The sequence below is a fragment of the Rousettus aegyptiacus genome, unplaced genomic scaffold, assembly GCF_014176215.1.
Source record: "Rousettus aegyptiacus isolate mRouAeg1 unplaced genomic scaffold, mRouAeg1.p scaffold_m13_p_5, whole genome shotgun sequence".
NCBI lineage: Eukaryota > Metazoa > Chordata > Mammalia > Chiroptera > Pteropodidae > Rousettus > Rousettus aegyptiacus.
The window spans coordinates 113,497,151-113,519,535 of NW_023416308.1; the positions used below are offsets into that span (position 1 = coordinate 113,497,151).

The 22,385-nt window shown below is 40.2% G+C and overlaps 1 protein-coding gene across 1 annotated transcript; it reads left to right on the forward strand.

Annotated features, from left to right (window-relative positions):
• Positions 1–4,401: 4,401 nt before the first annotated feature.
• MS4A5 (membrane spanning 4-domains A5) lies at positions 4,402–19,714 on the forward strand. Its single transcript, XM_016118989.2, has 5 exons — positions 4,402–4,767; positions 10,003–10,131; positions 12,412–12,468; positions 13,421–13,573; positions 19,135–19,714. The coding sequence occupies exons 1-5, from the start codon at positions 4,615–4,617 to the stop codon at positions 19,243–19,245; spliced, it is 603 nt and encodes a 200-aa protein (XP_015974475.2). The 5' UTR covers positions 4,402–4,614; the 3' UTR covers positions 19,246–19,714.
• The last annotated feature ends 2,671 nt before the right edge of the window (positions 19,715–22,385 follow it).

Consider the following 22,385-nt stretch of genomic DNA (forward strand, 5'->3'; position numbering starts at 1 on the left):
AATATGTGAAGTAACTGGTCATAAGACCAGGGGCAAAAGGCTGCAGGGAGTCAGAGCATTTAGAATTTACTTAAAGGCGACGTAATTTTTTTTTAAATTACTTTATTCCAAATGTAATGTGTCTTTTTAAGAATTCGTTAGGCTTATTTTGGGTAAAATTGGGAAGAGCTGATTTTCTGATGCTGGTAGCCTTACACTCACAGTTCCCAAGACCCTATGGGAAAAATGAACTGGTTTTTCACAAGTGCACTTTCGTTTACTGGATTAAGTATCCCATAGCTAGATTACACTTTCCCTTGCATCTAAACAGGTGAGAAGGTGACTATGACCAATGGGTGAAGTGACACTCACCACTTCTAGGCTTCACTCGTAAACCCCCTGCACTGTCCTCATAATATCTCTTCCCTTACACACTGGCCAGAAGCAGAGAATCCAGGACCCAAGGATACCAAGATCCTTAGAGATTTAAGCCTGGACCAGAAACGACTACATAGATTAAGGCCATTGCTGGACGTTCAGTTGGATTGTGACCTAAGAAAGAAATCTTACGGGGTGCCGGGCCAAGGAAAGATGGAATCGTTTGTCACAGAAAGTACTCTACTCTGAATAATAGTCACTACGGCAAAAAACAAAACAAAACAAAACAAACCTTCAAATCTTGCTCAAAATGGCAAAAACCTTACCTTTATCCCCTCATATTATCTACTGATACGTAACAAATTACCACAAATGCAGCTGCTTAAAACAACACAAATTTATTAAATCAGTTTCTGTAGGTCAGAAGTCCTGGACAGCTTGATTCGGTTATTTGCTCAGAGTCTCACTTGGGTAAAATCATAGTACTGGCCAGGTCTGTTGTTCTGATCTTAAAATCCTCTTTCCAGCTCATGAATTGTTGGAACCATCCAGTTCCTTGAAGCTGTGTCCATGACGGCTGTCCACTAGGGGGCGCTGTCCGCTCTTGGACGCCACCTGCATTTTTTCGCATGGGGTCTCCATCTTCGGCCCAGCAATGGTTTACTGAGTCCTCGAACTTCTCCTGCTTCTGCTTTTAAGGGGTCCTGTTATTACAACGAGCCCACCCAAATAATCCAGGATGATCTCCCTATTTTAAAGTGAATTTTCTAATTTTACCTGCAAAGTTCTTTTTGCCTTTTAAGGTAACGTATTCATGGGTGTGATACCTCATCATATTCACAGTCCTGGGAATAAGGGCATGGAATTTTCTTGGGGACCACAATTCTTCCTATCACATCCCTGACTGAATGATAAACGGAGAAGAGAAATGATTCAATATATTTTGATGTATTATTTTTCATTTTAATATATTAACTTGCCTTGTCACACATGAAACCAAAGTCGATCCTTGAATAATACAGGTTTGAACTGTACAGGTTCACTTATAAGCAGATTTTTTTTTCAACAAATATACAATCAGCCCCAGGTTTCATATCTGTGGATTCAACCAACCACACAGGTGGCAAATGGTATTTTCAATTCATGGTTTGGAATCCAGGATGCAGAGGGCCAACTATATGTCTTGTTCTATGCCATTTTATATAAAGCACTTGAACGTTTACAGATTTTGGCATCTGCAGGGGTCCTGGATGGCCAAAGTTTTGGGGGAGTCAAAAGTTATACATGGATTTTCAACTGCATGGAGATCAGTACCCTTAACCCACACACACTGTTTAACAGTCGACTGTAGTCATTTTTTTAAGATTTCAATAATCATAGTTATGTATGCGCATGGTTTAAAAAATCAGTCATACAAGATTATCTTGAGTAGCAAGTAACCCCACTGGGAACTCTAAATGCCTCTAATTCTGCCATGCACCAAATACCATTTTCTGTGAATGCCTTTATGTGAAAATAGCTGGAAAGCTCTGATTTCACTAAGGAAGATCAAGAGTTAACCCTTTTTTCTCTTTCCACCCCCCAGCTACCACAGACATGACCATTTCCCATCCCCATCCTCTCTATAAAGTACACAACAAATACAACCATAAAGATATAAATAACATGTGTTACTCATCTGTTTTTCATCATTCTGGGATCTTTTCATGGTCCTTCTTTTATTTTATATGTATTTTTTAACTTTCCGAGCCATTATTATCTATAATTTTTAAAAAAAGAGAAAACTAGAGGATTTGGGAACCTCTAAGCAGGTGACATGTGGTCACGCTAATCTACTGCTCTTAGGGTACGGATATGGATCTCTCAAAAGGAGGCGATGTTGCAACAAAGAGAAAGAAAAACTTAAAAATAAGAAAAATCAAGCTTCAGCTGCAGGAAGAGAAAGATAAGAGAAAGAGCACAGAGAGCCCTTCTTGGAAATATTTGGCAAGGGAATCCGACAAGAAGCTGTGAGAAAGAGGCCTCATTCCACTGAAGATGAATCAGAGAGCTCTGATCACTTGGATCAACACAATTCCCCTTCAATAGCTGGACGTAAGAAGCTTGAAATAAAAGCTCGATTTGGGAACATTGAGGAATTCGGGGATATGATAATTATTTCAAATCAGCCACCCTAAGGCTGGAGCAATTCCTATGAAAAGGGTAGGTCTTGGTGGATTAGAAAATAAGAAGAAATCTAAGGATATAGGAAGAAATAAACGTAGGACACAAGTAGATGTTATCCGTGTATCAGTGGGCCTAGTGAATTTATTAGCAGGAGACTGTGAAGTTCCACAGCCACCTAGAAATGGAGAAATGAAGTAAAATAACTTCTGGACCAACTCAGTGTAGCATTTCCAATGTGCTTATAGCTGCGCTTGTAAGAATACATAGGACGTTTAGCTGATAAAGAGCCAACCGAAATGGACTTTGGAAATGATGCGGACTTAAAGCAAAACAGAACACCTGGCTACCATGATGAAAAATTGAAATAATAACGGAAGTAATACTGAATGCTCTTATTTCTGTCATTACAATTTATTTGGCATCCACTATATGCCAGACGCTTCAGAAATCACTCACGATAACCCTATAAGGTAACAATGATCGTTTCCATTTTTGGGCTAAGAAATGCAATATTTTAATAAATCTGTAATTTAATATAAACATGTCAATTAATACATCACTTATCCATGACCCCATAACTAGTAAATAAAGGGAGAACCTGAGATTAATTCTAGATTGTTATGGTCCAAGGATTGAGTTTTTCACTGCATCTCTAGAATTAGTTTGCATGAATTAAAGCATAATAAAAACTTAAAGTTATCTTTCTTTTTACCATTTATCCGATAGCTATTACAACATTGCTCTAGTCATCACGCTTAGAGGAAAGACAGAGAGAGAGAGAGAGAGAGAGAGAGAGAGAGAGAGAGAGAGAGAGAGAGAGAGAGACTGGAAAAAGGCCAACAGACAGCTAAAATATAAGTAATGCAGGTGAACTGGTATATTATAAAATATTTGGAATGCAGTTTGCTTAACTCAGAGATGTTTAACTCAACATTAGAGGATTTTCATAAAGAATGGTCACTATTAGGATTCTATGTTCAAGGAAAACTGAATGAGAGAGTCAATTCGGAGAAAAGAAAATTGTAAGCGGGGTGGTCTTTTAAAAAGTTCTAACTGGCAAGTGGCTAGAGCCTGTCACATCGGGATTTTCAATTTAGGAAGACCTGTTCTTATTAAGAAACAATAGAAGATGATAAGGCACAGTGTATAAATGGATACACTTTGCCCCCTCGCTTCATCTATGTCCCTGCAATAAGATGGTCCAGATCTTCCCATTAAGATACGGAGTCAACTTCCTTACTCCTTGAGTCTGGGTTGTCTATGCAATTTGCTTAGGTCGGTGGTCCAAGAGCACGCATGATTCTGCGGTTCTGAAAAACACCTATGAATCAGAGGAGAACCAATCGCCAGCCAACTGCCAGATATGGGATTAAGGCCATGCTAAATCGTCTAGCTCTGGTCACTTCACCAGCTGACCATAGATGCGTAAGAAAACCTGGCCGAAAAGAGTTAAGCTGAATCAGAACGGCAGAACCACCCACGCGGTCCACAGAACTGTGAGCAGATGGAATGGTGGTTGTTCGAAGCCACTAAGTTTTGGGATGGTTTGTTCACAGCTATAGCTAACAGAATCAGACGGAAAAACAAAAACAAAAAACAAACCAAAAAAAAAACAACATAAAAACTAAAGTGACACTTGGAGCAGTGGCCAATTAATTTTATGGCTTGAGGGGCTTTGCCCTCTACCTGCCTGAAGATAGAGAACTAGAATAAATGTTCACAATATCTATTTGGAAAACAAAACGTCTTTACAGATCATCTAGTCCAACCTGAGCGACGTCCATATACAGAAGCTGAGATGGAGAAAAAGGGATACGACCTTCCCCAAGGTCACTGTGAGTTTCTGACTAAACTAGGACTACCAGCTAGGCCCTCCAACCCCTAGTCCTGGGCCTTTTACTCACTCACACCTTCTTGAGATCTTGGCCAGTACTAAGATTCCATGGCTCTGTGACTCTGTGGTTCTATGATTCCAAGACAAAGCACCATAACACCAATGCTCCAGGCAGCCCGGGTACAGGAGAAGAACATGGTCTAGACTGAAGTGTCAACTACGTCACGCTATCACTTCGAAATATCAACACCGCCATCATGGATTCAGGCACAACACACAATCCCGTGTTCCTGGTGTTTCCTCCGCAGGTCACTGTTCCCGAGTTTCAGTCAACAAACTCTGCGGCCACAATGGTTGAGTCCCAGATCCCTTTTCCGAAATTACTCGCTACAAAAATGAAAATCTTCGGGGTAAGTAAAATTTGGCCCAATGTAAACTCTACCGAGGGTGTATTATGGACTCAATATTTGTGTCCTCCAAATTCATATGTGAAACCATAAGCCCAATGTGGTGGTGTCTGATGGTGTAGCCTTCATGAGTGGAGTTAATGCCTTTTCTAAGAGGGGTCAGAGAGCTAGCACGTTCCCTTTCCATCTTAAGAGGGGACAAGAGAGAAGTCGGCGGTCTGCAACTGAGAAGAGGCTCTTGATCAGAATGGGACCATGCTGGCACCCTGATCTCAAGATTTCCAGCCTCCAGAACTGTGAGAAATAAATGTCTGTGTTCTATAAGCTGCCCAGTCTGTGCTTTTGTTACGGCAGCTCAAACTGACTAAGATAGAAACTGGTACCAAGAAGTGGGGTGCTGCTCTAACAAATGCTTAAAAATGTGGAAGCAGCTTTAGAACTGGATATGGGGTAGAGGCTGGAAGAGTTTGGAGGCACATGCTAGAAGCAGCTGAGATCAAGAAGGGACTTGGAAAGGCAATTAGCGAGAGCTCAGGAAGAAAAGAAGGAGGCTGTAAAGAAAGGCTTGATCTTCTTAGAGAATACCCATGTTGTCCTGAACAGAAGTATGGTAGAAACACAGATAGGAAAGGCCACTCTGATGAGGTCTCAGGTGAATAAGGAGCATGCTATTGGACAAAGGACAAAAGGAGATCTTTTTTATAAAGTGGCAAAGAACTCGGCCAAACTGTGCTGTGTTGCTGTGTTTTGTGGAAGGTAGAACTGGCCAGCCATGGAATTCAATCCTTAGCTGAGGAGATTTCTAAAGGAAGTGTCGAAGAAGGGGCTTGGTTCCTCCTGACTGCTTGCAGCACAATGCAAGAATGAGAAATTACTTGAATACAGAATTATTAAGCAAAAGTAACTAGAACTAAAAGATGTGGAAAGTTCTCAGCCCATCCATATTGCAAAAACCAAGAGAGAGAGACAGTTAGGAAGGGTACACAAGGAGTGTGGCCAAGGGGCCTTCTATTAAGGAGATTAATGTGGGTGTGAACAAAGGACGTGATCAGCCACCCCAGCAGGCAAGCTGCCAGTCCAAACTGAAGAAGAAGACAGCAAGGGATGAAGGATGGCTCTCTATTGTCTCATGATTCATAGCATGAGACAACAGAGCTACTGGGCTGTGAGTGTGTACCATTCTTCCAGACAAGGGAAGAAGAACCCCAAACATGATTTAGAGATCATCAAGCCCACCAGCAATGGGTTCAACAGGCTAGATGACCTCTACTTAAAGCCATGGGGGAAGAGTCACCCAAACCGATGGGGACTGGGCCACCAGAGCCTTGTGGACCTGACCTCTGTCCAGCGGAGCTACAGGGACAAGATCACTACCCCAGTGGGTCCTGAAGGCAAGACCACCATCCCAGTGGATCCGCAGGGTCAAGCATCAAGCCAAAGAGAATAATTTTGAAGACTGAAGACCTAATGGAATTTGCATTGCTAGGTTTGGACTGGTTTGGCACCCATGACCCCTCCTTTCCTATTCTCCCTTTTGGGATGCAAATGCCTATTTTATGCCTGTCCCACCATTATGCTTTGGAAGCCCATAACTGAATTGGTTTCGCATGTTCGCAGCTGGAGAGGAATCTGCCTCAGGATGATTTTTACTTCAAGTCTCACTCTTATCTGATTTAAATGATATTTTGATGAGATTTTGGTCATTAGAGTTGATGGTGGAAGAAGTTAAGACTCTGGGAGCTGTTATGATAGAATAAACATTTTCTGGGTGAGAAGGACATGAACATGCGGGGTGGGGGACCAGGACAGATTGTTCCGGACTGAATGTTTGTGGTTCCCTCAGTTCATATTTTGAAAGCCTAAGCCCAATGTGATGTTATCTGGAGATGGTCCTTTGGGAAGTAATTAGGTCATGAGGATGGAGTACTCAGGAACGGGTGATCCCACTTAAAAGAAGAGGCCACAAAAGCTAGCTGGCTCTCTTTCCATTATGTGATACAACAGAGAAGTCGGTCTGAAACCATAAGTGGTCTCTCATCAGGACCCAGCCTTGCTGGCACCTGATCTCAGACTTCCAGCCTCCAGAAGCTTGAGAAATAAATGTCTGTTCTTTGTAACCTATTCAGTCTACGATACTTTGTTATAGAAGCCTGAACTGAGACAAGGCGTGGAGGGAGAAGGAAAGGGAAATGTATCCCGTGGCACAATGTTTTCATGTAGGAAACAATTCCAACTTTCACTTCCATTCCATTTAGGAAGTAGGTATCACATTTCTATGTACAAGGTTCTGTGGAGAGGAAGATATAAAACAAATAAACCAAGGTCCCTGAGCTCTTAAAGGCCACAAAGTAAAAACATCCACACAGATCACCTAGAAGATTTTTTTCGAGTCAAGCTCAGAGAAAACAAGGGAAAGAGAAAATCAAGTAGAAGTCAACAGACCAGGTTTTATATTCTGGGTTATTGAGTCCTACCATTTTATATTTCCCCAGATGAAAATTAGCATTCAGTTTGACAACACGACATGGTATTTTTCCATGGAGGGCTTTTGCAGTAAATCCCCTTAATACTGTAAGTGCTCATCTCTACATCCGCCCGTTTACCCATTTTATGAATAATAACTGCCTTTTATTTACCAATCCTTGTGGGGAATCAGCTATGTCTGAGGTTGTAATATTGCCCATATCTTAGAAAATATTTGTCCTTTCAATTCCCAGCCTCCAAGAATGAAAAAATAGAAATTGATTTTTTTTTTCAGAAAAAAAAATGGAGAAGTAGAGAAAGATGGCCCACTGACAGGCAGAAGAGACCCATCAGTTTAAACTGCTTTCGTGTCATTCAAATATAATGGTTTCCAAACTTCCGCTACGGAGTTCAAATTATTTTAACAAATATGTATAAAACTATGTGCAAGAAACCATGTTAGACACTACGGGAGTTACAAGAGTAAACACAATTTAGTTTTTCTCCTTGAGGAGCATAAATATATAATTTAGAAGTAATAAAATGAAAATATTAAAAACGTCACTTTTATGCAACATTTATTAAGAGCCATAAATGGCGTTGCTGGCGGGGGCAGGGTAACCCAGAGAGGGCGTAGTTACTTCTCTCTAAATGGGGTGGGACAACGGCATGGCAAATGTGGTATTTAATCTGAACTCCGAAGAAGTGAGGGGATTTTAATAAGTGGGAACCAAGGGAGGGAGAGACGGGAGGCAGACTGTCATAGATGGAGAAAGCATCGTGAACCAAAGCGCACGGCAGCACCGTTTGGGAATGGCAGACAGCTGGGATGTAAAAAAATAAGAATACAAATTGAGAAAAAAGAAAAACTAGAACGGATAAACAAATTGCGGTATATCCGTACCATGCCATATTACTCGGCGCTCAAAGGAGATGAGTCATCAAGCCAGGACGAGACCTGGAGGAACCTGGGATGCACATTGCTACGTGAAGGAAGCCAGCCAGCTTGGAAAGGCTACAAACTATGCGATTCCAACTGTATGACATTCTGGAAAAGTCAAAATATGGAGAAAATAAAAAGATCAGAAGGAGGGGCAAGGAAGGGATGAACAGGTGGAGGACAGAGGATTTTTAGAGCAGGAAAAGTATTCCGTGCTATACTATAAGGGTGGATACATTCGCCAAAATCCACAGAATATATGTAACACAGAAAGAAGAGAAGGTTTAAAGGGGCAAAAGTGAACTTGTTTTGAACCTACTGACTATAAAGTGGTAACCATGAGCCATTCAAGTGGGGATGTTTGACAAGAGAGACCTAAAAATGGGGTTGAGGGATATATTATTTACAACTCACCTACGTAAAGGAAATAGTTGCTACAGAAGCACATGAGATGATCCGGACTGAGAAGGTGGACGGGGGAATAAAAGAGGGCGGAGGCCAGACTCATACAGCGTACGCCTTCCATTCCCCAGGTCTTTCTCATCGATCTTCCCCGGCACTCGTCAGCGCACTATTTGGTGGTGTAAGTGCATCAAAGGTGTAGAAAGTACTTATGTGGTGCACGGTAGTGGCACAGGGAGGAACAAAATAGAAAAAAATGAGGAATGCTTAGAAATCGATGTGACGATTCCTCCACCGGCTCAGAGGATTGGTCGTCAATGGCAGAGTTTTCTGACAGCACTTCTTTGAGGCCAGGCTGGTAGGGTGATTTAGAATTCAGTGCCTCTCATACTTTAGCATTTAATAGGCTAAAGACTTGGAGGTTTTTTCACCCGCTTTATTGAGATGTACTTTACATTTAACATTGTGTAAGTTTAAGGTGTACAATGTGGCGATTTGATACACTTGTATATTGCCAAGTGTTTACCACAATAAGGTTAGTTATCACGTTTTTCCCCTCATGTAATTGCCATTTTTTTGTTGTTGTTGTTCTAGCGAGAATATTAAATCTCAACTCTCATAGCAACTTTTAAGTATAAGGTACCATTAACTATATCAGCATGCTGTCCCTCAGATCTTGGGACTTATAATTAGAAGTTTGTACCCTCTGACCAACATCTTCTCATTCTCTCCACCCCTCACTCCTTGATAACCACCATTCTACTCTCTGTTTCTATGAATTTAATGTTTTTAGATTCTACATATAAAGAAGATCACAGAATATTTGTCTTTGTCTGACTTACTCACTTAACGTAATGTCCTCAAAGTCTATCTATGTTGTTTTAAATGGCAGAGTTTCCTTCCTTTTTTATGTGGAATAATATTTCATTATATACACACACATACATACATAAACATGTATATCACATCCTCTTTATCTGCTCAATCACCTATGGACACTTATGTTATTTCCATGTCTTGCCTATTGTGAATAATGCCGCAGTGAACATGACAGCACAGAGATCTCTTCGAGGTAGCGATTGCATTTCCTTTAGACATATACCCGGAAGTGAAGCTGCTAGATCATATGGTAGTTCTGTTTTTAATTTTAACCTGAGGATTCTATTCAGTAGTTATAGGTGATCCTAAGGCTGTCGATCCATGGGCTGTATTTTTGGGAGCATCGATTTAGATCATTTTACCTATTACCAAATGCCAGATAGAGGGATCAAGAAAATACCTGCATGCATCATAAAGGGGATTCTGCTCTCCTTCCCTTATTTATAAAAGAGAGTAATTGCCAAACCCTTTTCCAAAAGGAGATCTAAGCTTTTGGAAGGGGAACCCACCATTTTGCCTTTTCCTCACCATGTTTTTTTCCCCTCTCTTTATAGACTATCCAGATCCTGGTTGGACTGATGAACTTTTCTTTTGGAGTTATTTTTCTCTTCACCTATGAAAGTCCGTACCCAAGGTTTCCCTTTATATTCGTTACAGGATATCCATTCTGGAGCTCAGTTTTGGTGAGTACAGTCACTCAAGTTCAATTTGAAGCCATACCGACAGGAAGATTAAGAGAATTCTTCGTTATAAAACATATCAGTTGTATGACTTTAAATAGTTAAAATAAAAATCAACCTTGTTGAAATTAATTCATCAGAGTTACTGATATCCCATCATTGGGTCTTGAAGTTCCTTTGGGAATATTTCTTCCAGTCTTGAGGTATCTGTCCATTCCTTCATTCGAAATGATTTACTATCTGTCTCATAAGCCAGATACATAGAGGAAGGCAATGGGGATCCAATGCTTAATAATACATGGGCCCTCACTCAAGAAACCAGTATGGAGGTGTCTCAAAATTTTAAACCTAGAACTACCATATAATCCAGCAATTTCACTTCTGGAAATTTACTCAAAGGAAACAAAAACACTATGTCAAAGTGATAACCCATGTTCACAGCAGCATTATTTACAATAGCCAAGACATGGAAAAAACCACCTAAGTGTCCATCTCTGGACAAGTGAATAAGGAGTTATAAATACACGCGTGCGTGCACACACACACACACGTGTATATATAACAGAATATTATTCAGCCATAAAAAAGAAGATATCCTGCCACTGTGACGACATGAACGAAACTTGAGAGCATTACACTAAGTTAAATGAATCAGATAAAGACAAATACTGCATGATCTCACCTATATGTGAAATCTAAAGGAAAAAAGGAAGAAAGAAATAAAAAGAGATCGGATTTGTGGTTACCAGAGGCAGGAAGTGAGGAGAGGGAAATTGGATGAAGGTGGTCAAAAGGCACAAACTTCCAACTATAAGATAACAAAGCAGTGATAACCGTAATTAACACCACTATGTGATACACGTGGAATTTTAAAGAGTAGATCTGAATAGTTATTCTCATCACAAGGAAAAATATATTTTTCCCTCATTGTTCTTTTTCTCTGTATATGAGATGATGTTATCTAAACTTATCGTGGTGATCATTTTGTGATCCATGTAAGTCTAATCATTATGCTGTACACCCTAAACTTATACAATGCTGTATGCCAATCATATCTCAGTAAAACTGGAGGAAAAACAAAAACCAAATGAACAGAAATAATAATACGTGTGCCTTTCCTTCAAATGCCCCTCAGTTTAGCAAGAAAGAAAACATGTAAACAGGTAATTTCCAGGCAATCTGATGAATGGCATCACAGAGGGGTAGAAAGTGCTTACGTAAGCCGAGATGAAGTGGGGAAGGCTTTTCAGATGGACCTTTGAGCTGCGCAGATGCATTTATTTAATCACATTCAGTAAACATTGTTTTAGCACCGAATCTAGTGCCAGAGAAGGGGCCCTGGGTGGGGAAGCAGAGGAAAGGCAGTCGCGGGTCTCCAGGTTTCAGCTAAGTGGAGAGTCGGACAATCGCCCCATGGTGGCATGAGTGGTGACAGAGGCCACGCGAGCTGCCTCTACAGGAAAGGCATCTGCGAAACGAAGGGGAGGGGTCCCAGAGACATTTCCGGCTTGACTGAATTTTAAAGGATGTGAATCAGATGTGGACACATACAGAGGAAGGGTGTGGGGGATGGGGGTAGAGACATCCCATTGTATGCCGAGGGAGACACACGAGAAAAAAGTCTAAGGCGTGGGAGAACACGTTCTATTCTGAGAACTGTCAGAATTCAGTGCAGAGAGTAAGAGTGGAGGGTTGAGGTGGAAGAAACACCATGGAATGGGACTAGAAATTTAAAAAAACGGATGTGCTGTAATCAAATTTGAGGTTTATGCTAGACAATGATGCCACCACATACAACTCGGCTTCATGAAAATTCTCGGGATTTTTTCAGAATTCCCAAAATATTAGCTGCAACTCCATCTATGCTTCCAACCGAGAGAACACAATGGATTGCGAATGGGTATACAAGATGTTTCTTATCAGAATGATGGAATCCAATATTATTGGTTATAAACGGATTTGACACCAGTGGGTCAGGATATCAAAGCTGAGTCTGCGGTAGCTAAAAATGAAAGATGGACGAGAAAACTAAAGCCCAGTGAGGTTAAAAAAAAAGTCTCATGTTCAGATAAATAGTTAAGGCTAAAGCAAATGTCTAATCCAGTATTTTGTACACTATTCATTTATAAGCAACCATACGCGACCTCACACCCTTCTCACACCCCTGAGGGTTGCGTGAAGTGTAAAGAAGGATCTGCAAAAGAAACGTAGAAGTTTATTCTGTGAGAAGTCTTTAACACCCGCTAACATGTCCATCAGTAAGATATTCATTCTTTTCAACAGTTCATTAATTCTGGAGCCTTCCTAGTTGCACTGGAAAGAAGAACCACAGACATCCTGGTGAGTTATAGTCCCCTTTATTAAAAATTTATAAGTTTGAAATATGTAATTAATCCTAGCCTTGAAGATCAATTTGGAAAATCATTAAGCCACTATAATTCCACAAACTGTCAATTACGGATACAATCAATCAATGTTATTCATGTCTTTTTTTTTTCATAGAATCATAAAACATTAGTGCCAAAAGAGTTTTCTAGGTTTTCCAGTTTAATTCTGACACTGAGGCATAGAATTAATGATTTGTCCAAGTTCCTCAGCCAAATGACAGAATGGGTTTCATTATATCAGTAACTCATTCATTCTTTCTCTAAGTTTTTTTGGTGCCTAGTGCATGCCAGTTACTTTGGTAGGCAATAGCTTGACTCATATTATAGGTACATTATGTAGGCAATATAATTAAACATGATAGAATCTGAAAATAAACAATACAGAGTTAATAATGCAAAGTTTTAACTTATAAATTATAAGTATACTTTTACTTTTTTCAAAACATGGAAGATAGGAAATATTAATTATCTGATAAATTATTTTCAGCAAAGGACATCTCCTGTAGATCTGTGGTTTTAGAAAGAAATAAAAATTGCAAATATAATTTTTAGTTTAAACAGAATCATAAAACAAAAGTGTCAATAGGTCATGACTTACCGGAGCATCAAAATGCAATGCAATGTGGCTACCCCTAAAAAACCTTTTTGTCCGGTATATGGCCATCCCCCCCAATTAAATGGGATTTGACTGAGGCACAGATCATAGGGGATGGATTATTAAAAATTCACTGGATCCCCTCATTCTGTAGATGAGGGCCTGAAGCCCAAAGAGGTAGTAACTCACATAAGATGACACACAGTTGCTTCGTGGCATTGCAATGTTGGAACTAAAATCCTGCTCCCCATTTTGTCTATACACTCAGACTGGGCCTGAGTCATTGTGTTATGTTCTTTTTCTCTTTCAGATGAAGATGAGCCGAACGATGAATTTTTTTAGTGCCCTGGCAGCAACAGTAGGAGTCATTCTCCTTGTGTTTGGTTTCATTCTAGATCAAAACTACTTTTGTGGCTATGCTGGAGACGTTAGGGAGTGTAAGCCTGTTACCGCCCTATTCATTGTAAGTATGCTGCATTTTAGTAATAGTTTCAAGTGTGAAGATGAATTAGCTCCCCAAATCAGCATCATCCGAATAATGTTGCTGACACACGTATTTTCCTTTGTTCACAAACATTTACGCAAATCATAGTTATCTGATGGACATAATGCCAGGTACTATAGAATAGAAAAATAAACACAGTATAATCCCCAACTTTAGGAATGCACAGATGAGTAGAGGAGATAAAACATACATATCAATGAGGCAATATAAAAGATAAAGTTATAGACTAAAAGGAAAATACGAGTATAGCCACACAGTAGTAATTCAAAGTCTTGGATATGAGTGGAATGTTTTTATGGTTTTGGTATTTAGACTGGACTTCTGATAAAACAGGATAGATGGAAAAAAGGCATTTCTTTCTGCTCTTTCTAAAATGCCACTTAAAGTAGCGTAAATGAATGTAAAAGATACGCACCTACATGGAGAAAAAAAAAGAGCCAATAAGACCCATTGAAAATTGCTGAGACAGTTGAAAGCTAATTGCTTTAAAAAATGGGGGGTCCTAACAGAAGTAAAATATTTCATATGGCAGATTCCAAGAGAGACTGAGCATTTGGATAGATCGGGACCGCAGGAAACGGGGGAAAAGAGAAGAAAATAAAGAGATTGGTTCTGGTAATAATAGTGAAATGGGCTATGTGGATTGAGCTTCCTCTGAAAACAAACAAAACAAAATTTAAAAACAAAACAAAACATTTTTAAACGCCTTAGAAGCGCTGATGAGCTGAAGAGTCATCTGGAACTCCTAGGTCAATTTTTAGATGAAAGTCTAACTTGAAATCAGTCAGTGGAATGCCAGAGAGCAAGAGAGCTGCTTGTACCTCAAGGCCACCGGCCAATGCTGCCCATTTGGAATCCGATTCCCAACTTGAGAGCAGTGAAGGAAAAAGAAACCAAGGCCTAGAGTCCACTCAGGACAGGAAGACTGAGAAGCGACATTCCCACACTGAACTAGGTTATCAATGGACGATTACACTCTCCAGGGAAGGGCCAAAAGACACACAAAGTACTCCGCCCCATAATGGCAGAGATAACTTACTGAACGGAGTGAAAGAAAGAGAAAGTCTTTGAGAAACTGTGGCCCCAGACCAGATCCCCTAACAAAATCCTCACGTCCCTCACCCCCACTGAGATTCTATCCTGTGGTAGACACATACATCATCTTTTTGAGATGCTACTGAGACTTAGACCTCAGAAAATTTGATAAATTCCATGTGTGTGATCAATAATTTTTCCCAAAAAAGACAGATATGAGGTCGAAGTGTTCATAAACAGAACCCATCTGTGTATCCAGTTACTGGTCTTCCCCGCTTTCTCTACTGTATTCTTTGGAATGAAGTCACCATGTGTAAACGACCAGTAGGGAGTTAGGCTCCAACTCCTTGGAGACAGAGTAGCTACAGAAATTAGGTGAAATTCTTCTAAACTGGAGATTTGCCTGTTCTCCCTCTGCTTACTTATTGAATCATTTAAATCAGTATGGATCTATGGGTATTTATTTTCTATTTTTTGGTTATAATCTAAAACTCTTCATTTTGTTGTGCAAATTGTTCAATTTTAGCCATTGGGAACTCTTTCACTTGGCTCCTTTGACCTTTCAATATATCCCTGGGGGGGGGGGGGCTGTTTATTGTAGCATTTCCACACTTTCTGGCACCACGAGATTCACCAGGCTTCTCTTATATATCCCCTGCCCCAGGTCTACCTACAATAGGCCAATTCTCCAAGGAGCTCTGGTTCCTTTTGTTGGAGATGGTATTAGAAACCGCGGTATGGGCACTAGGTGTACTCGTTGCTATTGGGTACCATTGTTTCTTAGGCCCTCCCAGGGGACAGAGCACAAAATATGTGTGAGTGCTAATCCACGTATACACTTCTATCTATAAATACTTCTTTACGTATCCATCACTATCACTATTAGTGTGGGCATGAGTTTTATGATGATGTCTACAGGACTTACCCATTTACTGCAGGGATCATTTTAGCCTTCCCCACTGGTTACTTATAACCTCTCCCCACCCAACAGTGAGAAACCTGACTCTCACCATCTTCCACCCATTTACTTAATTTTTCACTGACAGTTTATACATGAAGAATGGTGTCAGATTGTGAACTGATACCTCCATAGGAAACAGTTTATGAAGTAAATTATAACTTACCAAATAGTTAAATATAACTTATAAATATAAGTGAGAAGTTATATTTAACTGATATATCCATGGGAAACAATGCTTACAGTTAGTTCCTTTTGCATTTAGTCTTACAGACTCCATTCATTTCCAAAGTCACTTCAATAAGCACCTTCCCTCAACCCCAATCCTTGTCAGTGAGCTTATTTCAGATATTCTTAATGCAATTAGATTACTTTGTCTAATTTATATTTACTCAGTCTAATTTATATTCTGGCATCCCTTGAGTACTTAAAAGATTTTTTAAATTTGTATACATTAAGGTTCATTCTTTGCAAAGCAAAAGTTCTTAATTTTGATGAAGTCCAATTTATCTATATATTTTTCTTTTCTTGCTTGTGCTTTTGGTGTTGTAGCTAAGAAACCGTGGTCTAACCTGAGGTCATGATGATGTATTCGTACGTTTTCTCCTAAGAATTTTACTGTTTTAGTACTTATGGTTAGCTGTGTGATCTATCTTGAGTTAATGTTTTTATGTCTAGCGTGAAGAAAGAGTTCAGCTTCGTTATTTTGCATGTTGTCCAAGCACCATTTGTTGAAAAGTTTTACTTATGTCGTTTCCATAGCACATTTGATGAAAACCAATTGAACATGAAATGTAAGAGAAAATGCCTTTCAAAACTAAAGTGAAGATATCAGACTAACGAAAAGTGAAAGTATTTGGCATTGACAAAACTCCACTAAAAGGGTACATATATTAAAGGATTTCTGTAAGCAGGTGAGAAACACTAAGACTAAACACCAATGGAAGACACAGCACTTCCAGAAGAAATAAAGGGCGATGAACATGGCAAGTCTGAGAGTCAAACGAGCATGTCGAATGTTTCGACAGTAGGGATTTCTTATGGGGTTTAAAACGAAAGCGGCACAGAAGCAGGGAGGGCACAGACGGTGACGCGGGAGGCCCTTGCTCGCCCATCCCCTCACGGCCAGACCACGGAAGAATTCCCTGTGAAAGGAATCCGGACACTAGTCGAGTGACTCCAACACATCAGGCGAACGAAAAAACACTTGGTAGAAAACAGGAAATCCGAACGGATAATTACTGGTCAGGATACTGAATCCGCAGTCGAAATCTCCCAACAAACACAAGCTCAGGACCAGATGACTTCACTGGTGAATTCTGCCAAACATTTGAAGAAGAATTCATACCAATCCTTCTCAAATTCTTCCAAAAAAAAAAAAATAGAAGTGGAGGTTTCAAATTCATTTTACAAGGTCAGCATTATCTATCCTGATACCAAAATCAGACAAGGACACTATAAATAAAGAAAACTACAGGCCAATATCCCTGATGAACACAGACACAAAAATCTGTAACACGATATTAGAAACTGAATTCAACAATATATTAAAAGGATAATATACCATGATCCTTTTTATTCCAGGATGGTTCATAACATAATAAAGGATAAAATCATATAATCATCTCGATAGATGCAGAAAAATAATTTGACAAAATTCAGCCTCCCTCTATGAAAGAGGGAAAGAGGGACGTACCTCGACATAACAAAGGGCATATGACAAGCCCACATCTAACATCCTACTCAACGGTCAAAAGCCAAAAGCTTTTTCTCTAAGATCAGGAACAAGAAAAAGATACCCCTCTCACCATTTCTGTTGGACATAGTATAGGAAGGCCTATTCAGAGCAACTAGGAAATGAATGAATAAATGAATGAATGAATGATTAAAGGTATCCAAATGAGAAAGTAAATGTCTCTGTTTGCAGATGACATAATATCGTTAAAAACTAGAAACAATTCAAATGTCTATCAACGACAGAGTGGCGGAACAAACTGATTATTCAAACAGAATAATACTACTGAGCAAAATAAAAGGAATCTACTGATACATGTAGCAATGGGGATGAATTTCAATTCATTATATTGAGCCAACAAAATCAGATACGAAAATGAGCAAACAAATTTAATCAGTGGTGCTAGACATCATAACAGTGGTTACCTCTGCATGGGGTATCAGGATTGATGGGGAAGGGACACAAAAGAATGTACCAAGGTGACGAAAATGTATAATATATCTTGATTTGGAAAGCAAAAATGAGTACGATATATGTATTTACATATAAACACTGTTATGACAAAAGAATCGGAAAGTGTTTTCAAAGCAGATAACAGCAAAGTTTTAATGTTTTTATATACAAGGAGTGAATATAACTGGCAAAAGTCAAGAACACAATAAAAAATAGACAAAGATTATGAGAAAGGAATTTACAAAGATGCAAATGTAGTGGTCAAACGCACTCAGAGAGTGATGCTCAAAATCACTAGTAGTGGGGGAAATGTCAGTTAAACTAACAACAGACTAATCGCCAGACTGGCAAAAATTACAGAGTTATAACAATTATCACTGGCAGAGAAACGGTGAAAAGCATGCTCTTGTACGTCAGATGTTACTGCCATTTTGGAAAGCAAGGAACACTTACTTATACGAAAGTCACACACCTTTAATCCAGGTAAACCACCTACATGTAAGAGTATGTGGACAGGAATGCTTGTCACAAAAGCAGAAAAGAAAAGAAAACGAGGAAGAGGAAATGAATTATTTCCTGTCACTCATGAATAAATGAATGAATTATGGCAACTATGCCATGAGATGTTAAGAGCCCATTAAAAACCTTGTAACACTAAACAGTTTTTTAACCTATGGTAAAAACACATAGACAAATATGGTTGTAGAACAGACTGTTAACCACATGTTCCTGGCAGAACACAAAGGCTGGTCCCGTCTCTGGACTACCAACAAGGTGTGCATCCCTGATTCCGCTCCTAGCTGCCAGGATACAAACATTTTAAAGACCTTAGCAACAATAAAAAGGACACGAGATGGTACTTAGCCTATGCTTCTTTTTTACGTGTCTTTTTCTGCATGTTCCTCTTTTTTTCTGGGCCTGTAGTTTTTTCCCTCTTATTCTTTTACCTTCTTTTCTATTTTTGCTTCTCTTTTTCCTTGGTCTTAACTTCTTTTTCTCCTTCGACAGATCACTTTTCGATATTAATTCTTGGTGTTTTATTTATGAAGTGGAGTATTGCCTACACATAATTTAGAAAGTGGGTTATTTTATGTGACCGAGAACATGTTGTGCGATGCTGTGCGGTGCCGTGTGGCGCTGGGCAGAGCTGAGCCGTGCTGTGCTAAAATAGCAGAAAACCGTCATGAGCCTCCACGAACTTCCTGAGCATCAGATACACTTGAGACGCGTGGGGAGCTTCCTCACCAGGGCACTGCTACCTCACTGTCATGAGAAAAACAATTATTGTGCTAATGACATGACCTCTCTCTCTCTTTTTTTTTTTTTCTCCTGTTATAGGGAATTTTAATTATGTTGATGGCCCTCAGCATTATTGAGTTTCTCGTCTCTACAGCCTTCTCATTCCTGAGCAGAGCCTTTGACTGTTGTAATTGCGAGGAATGGTGTTGAATAGCACTGTGAGAATAAAGATGTGTAACAGTATTAAGGAGAGATGAATTACGCTTGTGAGGAAAAGCCAAACGGAACATGGAACATTGACGCTAAAGCCGGCAACTCTTTGAGGCACAAAGGAGCAACTCGGGGGAGCAGGGAACATTCCAGCTGTTAAGACACACCCTGCCTCTTTGCAATGCCATCTCCTTGTCTCCCCAAATCACATGGTCGTCCTGGTGTCAGTCACCTCCTCTGTCAGTCATGCACTCACTGAACTAGAGGACAGCAATGTAGCGTTGCCACGGTAACGACAGAGCCGTGACCCACAGCCCAGGGTGTGGAGTGACCGGGTCCACGATTTCTCCAAGAGACTCTACCTGGCGGCTCGTACTCCACCGCTGTGTGGAAAGATGAGTTGGTTGGAAGAATGGCTTGGCCCACAAATTTTACACCGGCCACGTAACGTCACACGTGTTACCCACGTGTAACAACCACACAGCAGCAACGTGGGGGCGCACACTGGCGAGAGCCCCTGCAACATGCCAGGCGCCGTGCAAAGTGCTTTCTGTGTTTGACTCACTTAAGCTTGCAAAAAAATCCTAAGAAACATTTTATTATAATATTCATTTTACAGACGAGGAAGCCGAAGCACAGGGAGGGTTAGCGACGTGCCCAAGGTCACGAAGCTTGCAATGACAGAGCCCCGATCTCGACAGGCGGTCTGGCCCCAGAGCCCACCGTCTTAAGCCCTATACCAATGTACCAATGTCTCTTCTCCAACTTTTGGTCTCAGGACTCTTTTACTTTCTTAAAAATTATGGAAGACTCATCATACATTACTACAAATAACACTTTTATTTAAAACAAAACAAAACTATATTTTCCAAAATAGAAAATACTGGTGTTGAGAGTAGCACTGACATAGAGTTTTGCCCATCTCTCTTTTTAGGTTACTTAACATTCTTTTATTTTTATTTTTCAGTTCTATTGAGTTATAGTTGACACAAAAAAATACAAAAAAAAGAAAAACAACCCCCAAAACCACCCACGTTTAATGTATGCAGACGGCCAATGCCGGCCCCGTGACCGAGACACCAAGCACATCCATCACTGTCTAAAGTTTCCTCATGCTCATCGTGGGGTTTTGCTTTCGCTTTCGTTTTTTTGATAAGAACAGAACATGAGATGCATCTTCTTACCATACAGTGCACGACACCATGTTATTAGCTGCAAGCACTCCGTTAGACAGCAGATCTCTAGAGCTTACTCATCTTGCATAACGAACTCTTCATGCCCTTTGAAAAACAAATCCCCATGTAACTTTACTGCCCATTCGCATCATCTGGGGAACTTTTATCAACCCCAACGCACCATACACCACCACGTACCAAATAAATGGGAATGTGGAGAGGGCTGGGCATCAATATTTTTTAAAGATCTCTAGGTGAACCCAGAGCAGAGCAAAGTGTGGGACCCGCTGCCCTCCTGTAACCTAAAGGTAAACTGCAACTAGGTTGACTGCTTTTGCAGTCAGTCTGCTGTGACAGCTCGTCCTCTGTGTCCTGTGGAGAATACCACTGTAAACTCATAGAAAGGGGTAAATAAGGTCTTAGCACTCTTATGAAAATTGATTTGAGGTCACAGACCCCCTAAAAGGGTCCTAAGGACTCCAGAAGTTCCCTAGACCACACTTGGGGAACCTTTGTATTTCCCCCACTGGTGGGATACCAGCCCAACATTACAGATCTCACCTCTATCAACTCACTTAAATGTCACAACAGCCCCGAGAGGTATAACTGGCCTGAGTCACAGACGTGAAAACACAAGCTCCATGCGGTTAATGTTTCTGAGACCATAAAAGGGAGTAGGATTTAGAACCAGGGCTTGGATCAAGAGCCCTAACTCCAAACTCCGTTATCCTCTGCTGCTTTCGGCATAGAAGAAACTTGCAAACTCAAAGAAAGAAATGCTCGGGCTTTTCTTCCTGCTATAAGCTGGAAGGAGAAAGGCCGAGAGGTGCATATGTGAAGGCAGGGGAGGGGAGAGTGAGGCCCTGATGGAAAATGTTTTATTATTATATCTTTTAAATATTAATTTCCAGTGGAGTGAGGTTCCGATGAGAAGTATTTGGCAGCCGAGTGAGGTTCAGGTGTGTGGGGCTCGAGGTATATTTAAGGATGAGAAGCTTCACGGTAAGGGCTTTTAAATCGGACCTAGTTTTAAACGCTGGTTCTGCAATTTAGAGTTGATTGACTTGAACAAATTATTTAACCTTTGTGAGCTATAAATTTCTAGACTAAAATGCAGTAATACCTACCTGATGGGTTTACGTGAGCCTTAAATGACACATGTGAAATGATTTTACCAGTGCCTGGAACTTAAAAATCACTTATAATTACGGTTTTGTTGCTTTCTAAACATCACATTTTATCACTTACTATGTGACTTTGGGCCAGTTTCTCCCATTTCCTGAACTTTAGTTTTCATGATTATAAAACAGAATTAATACTATAGGTGTCATATGGTCAGCGCTTGGGATATAAGTAGGTCTTCAACTAATGTTACTTTCGTAACTGTTAAAAATATAAAGTGGTCCCTTAGGACAGAAAACCTCATAACCTGCAAAGCTCGTAAGTACTCACATTTACATTTTTCTTTGTTTTAATTATTTATAAGTACAACATTGGGACTTTCCAACTTGCAACCAGGTTCTATTTGCAATAAGACCTGTAGTTTCACCTGTGAAGGACCCTGTACCTCCCTTACCAATTCTCTGAAACCAAAAGCCTCCACCGCCAGTTGGCAACTCTGGGTGGCAACACCCTGCTGAGCAATTGGGAACACGCCACACTGTTACCGCCACACTGTTAACCATCTACAGGGGAGAAAGAACCAGAGTGGAACCATCATCCCTCAGGCACTGCAGAGAACACGGCCACCAGAAAAACAGACCCTGCTTTCAAGGGACATACAGACCAAAGACACAAATGATTATGACACTGCATCACAATTACATGACAAAATATAGTTTTTGTAAGTAAGGCAAAACGTTTCAAGGATTAAAAAAGAAAAACAGGAGTGTTAGGAGATGTGGGGGGGAGGCATAAAAAGAAGAAAAATTCCTATCAGGAAAATATTAACTAAAGTTGAGTTAG

Coding starts and splice junctions, on each gene's coding strand:
- MS4A5 (XM_016118989.2), top strand. CDS start 4,615: ATGGATTCAGGCACAACACACAATCCCGTGTTCCTGGTGTTTCCTCCG. Junction 10,132..12,411: donor CATTCTGGAGCTCAGTTTTG/GTGAGTACAGTC, acceptor TCTTTTCAACAG/TTCATTAATTCTGGAGCCTT. Junction 13,574..19,134: donor CTGTTACCGCCCTATTCATT/GTAAGTATGCTG, acceptor CTCCTGTTATAG/GGAATTTTAATTATGTTGAT.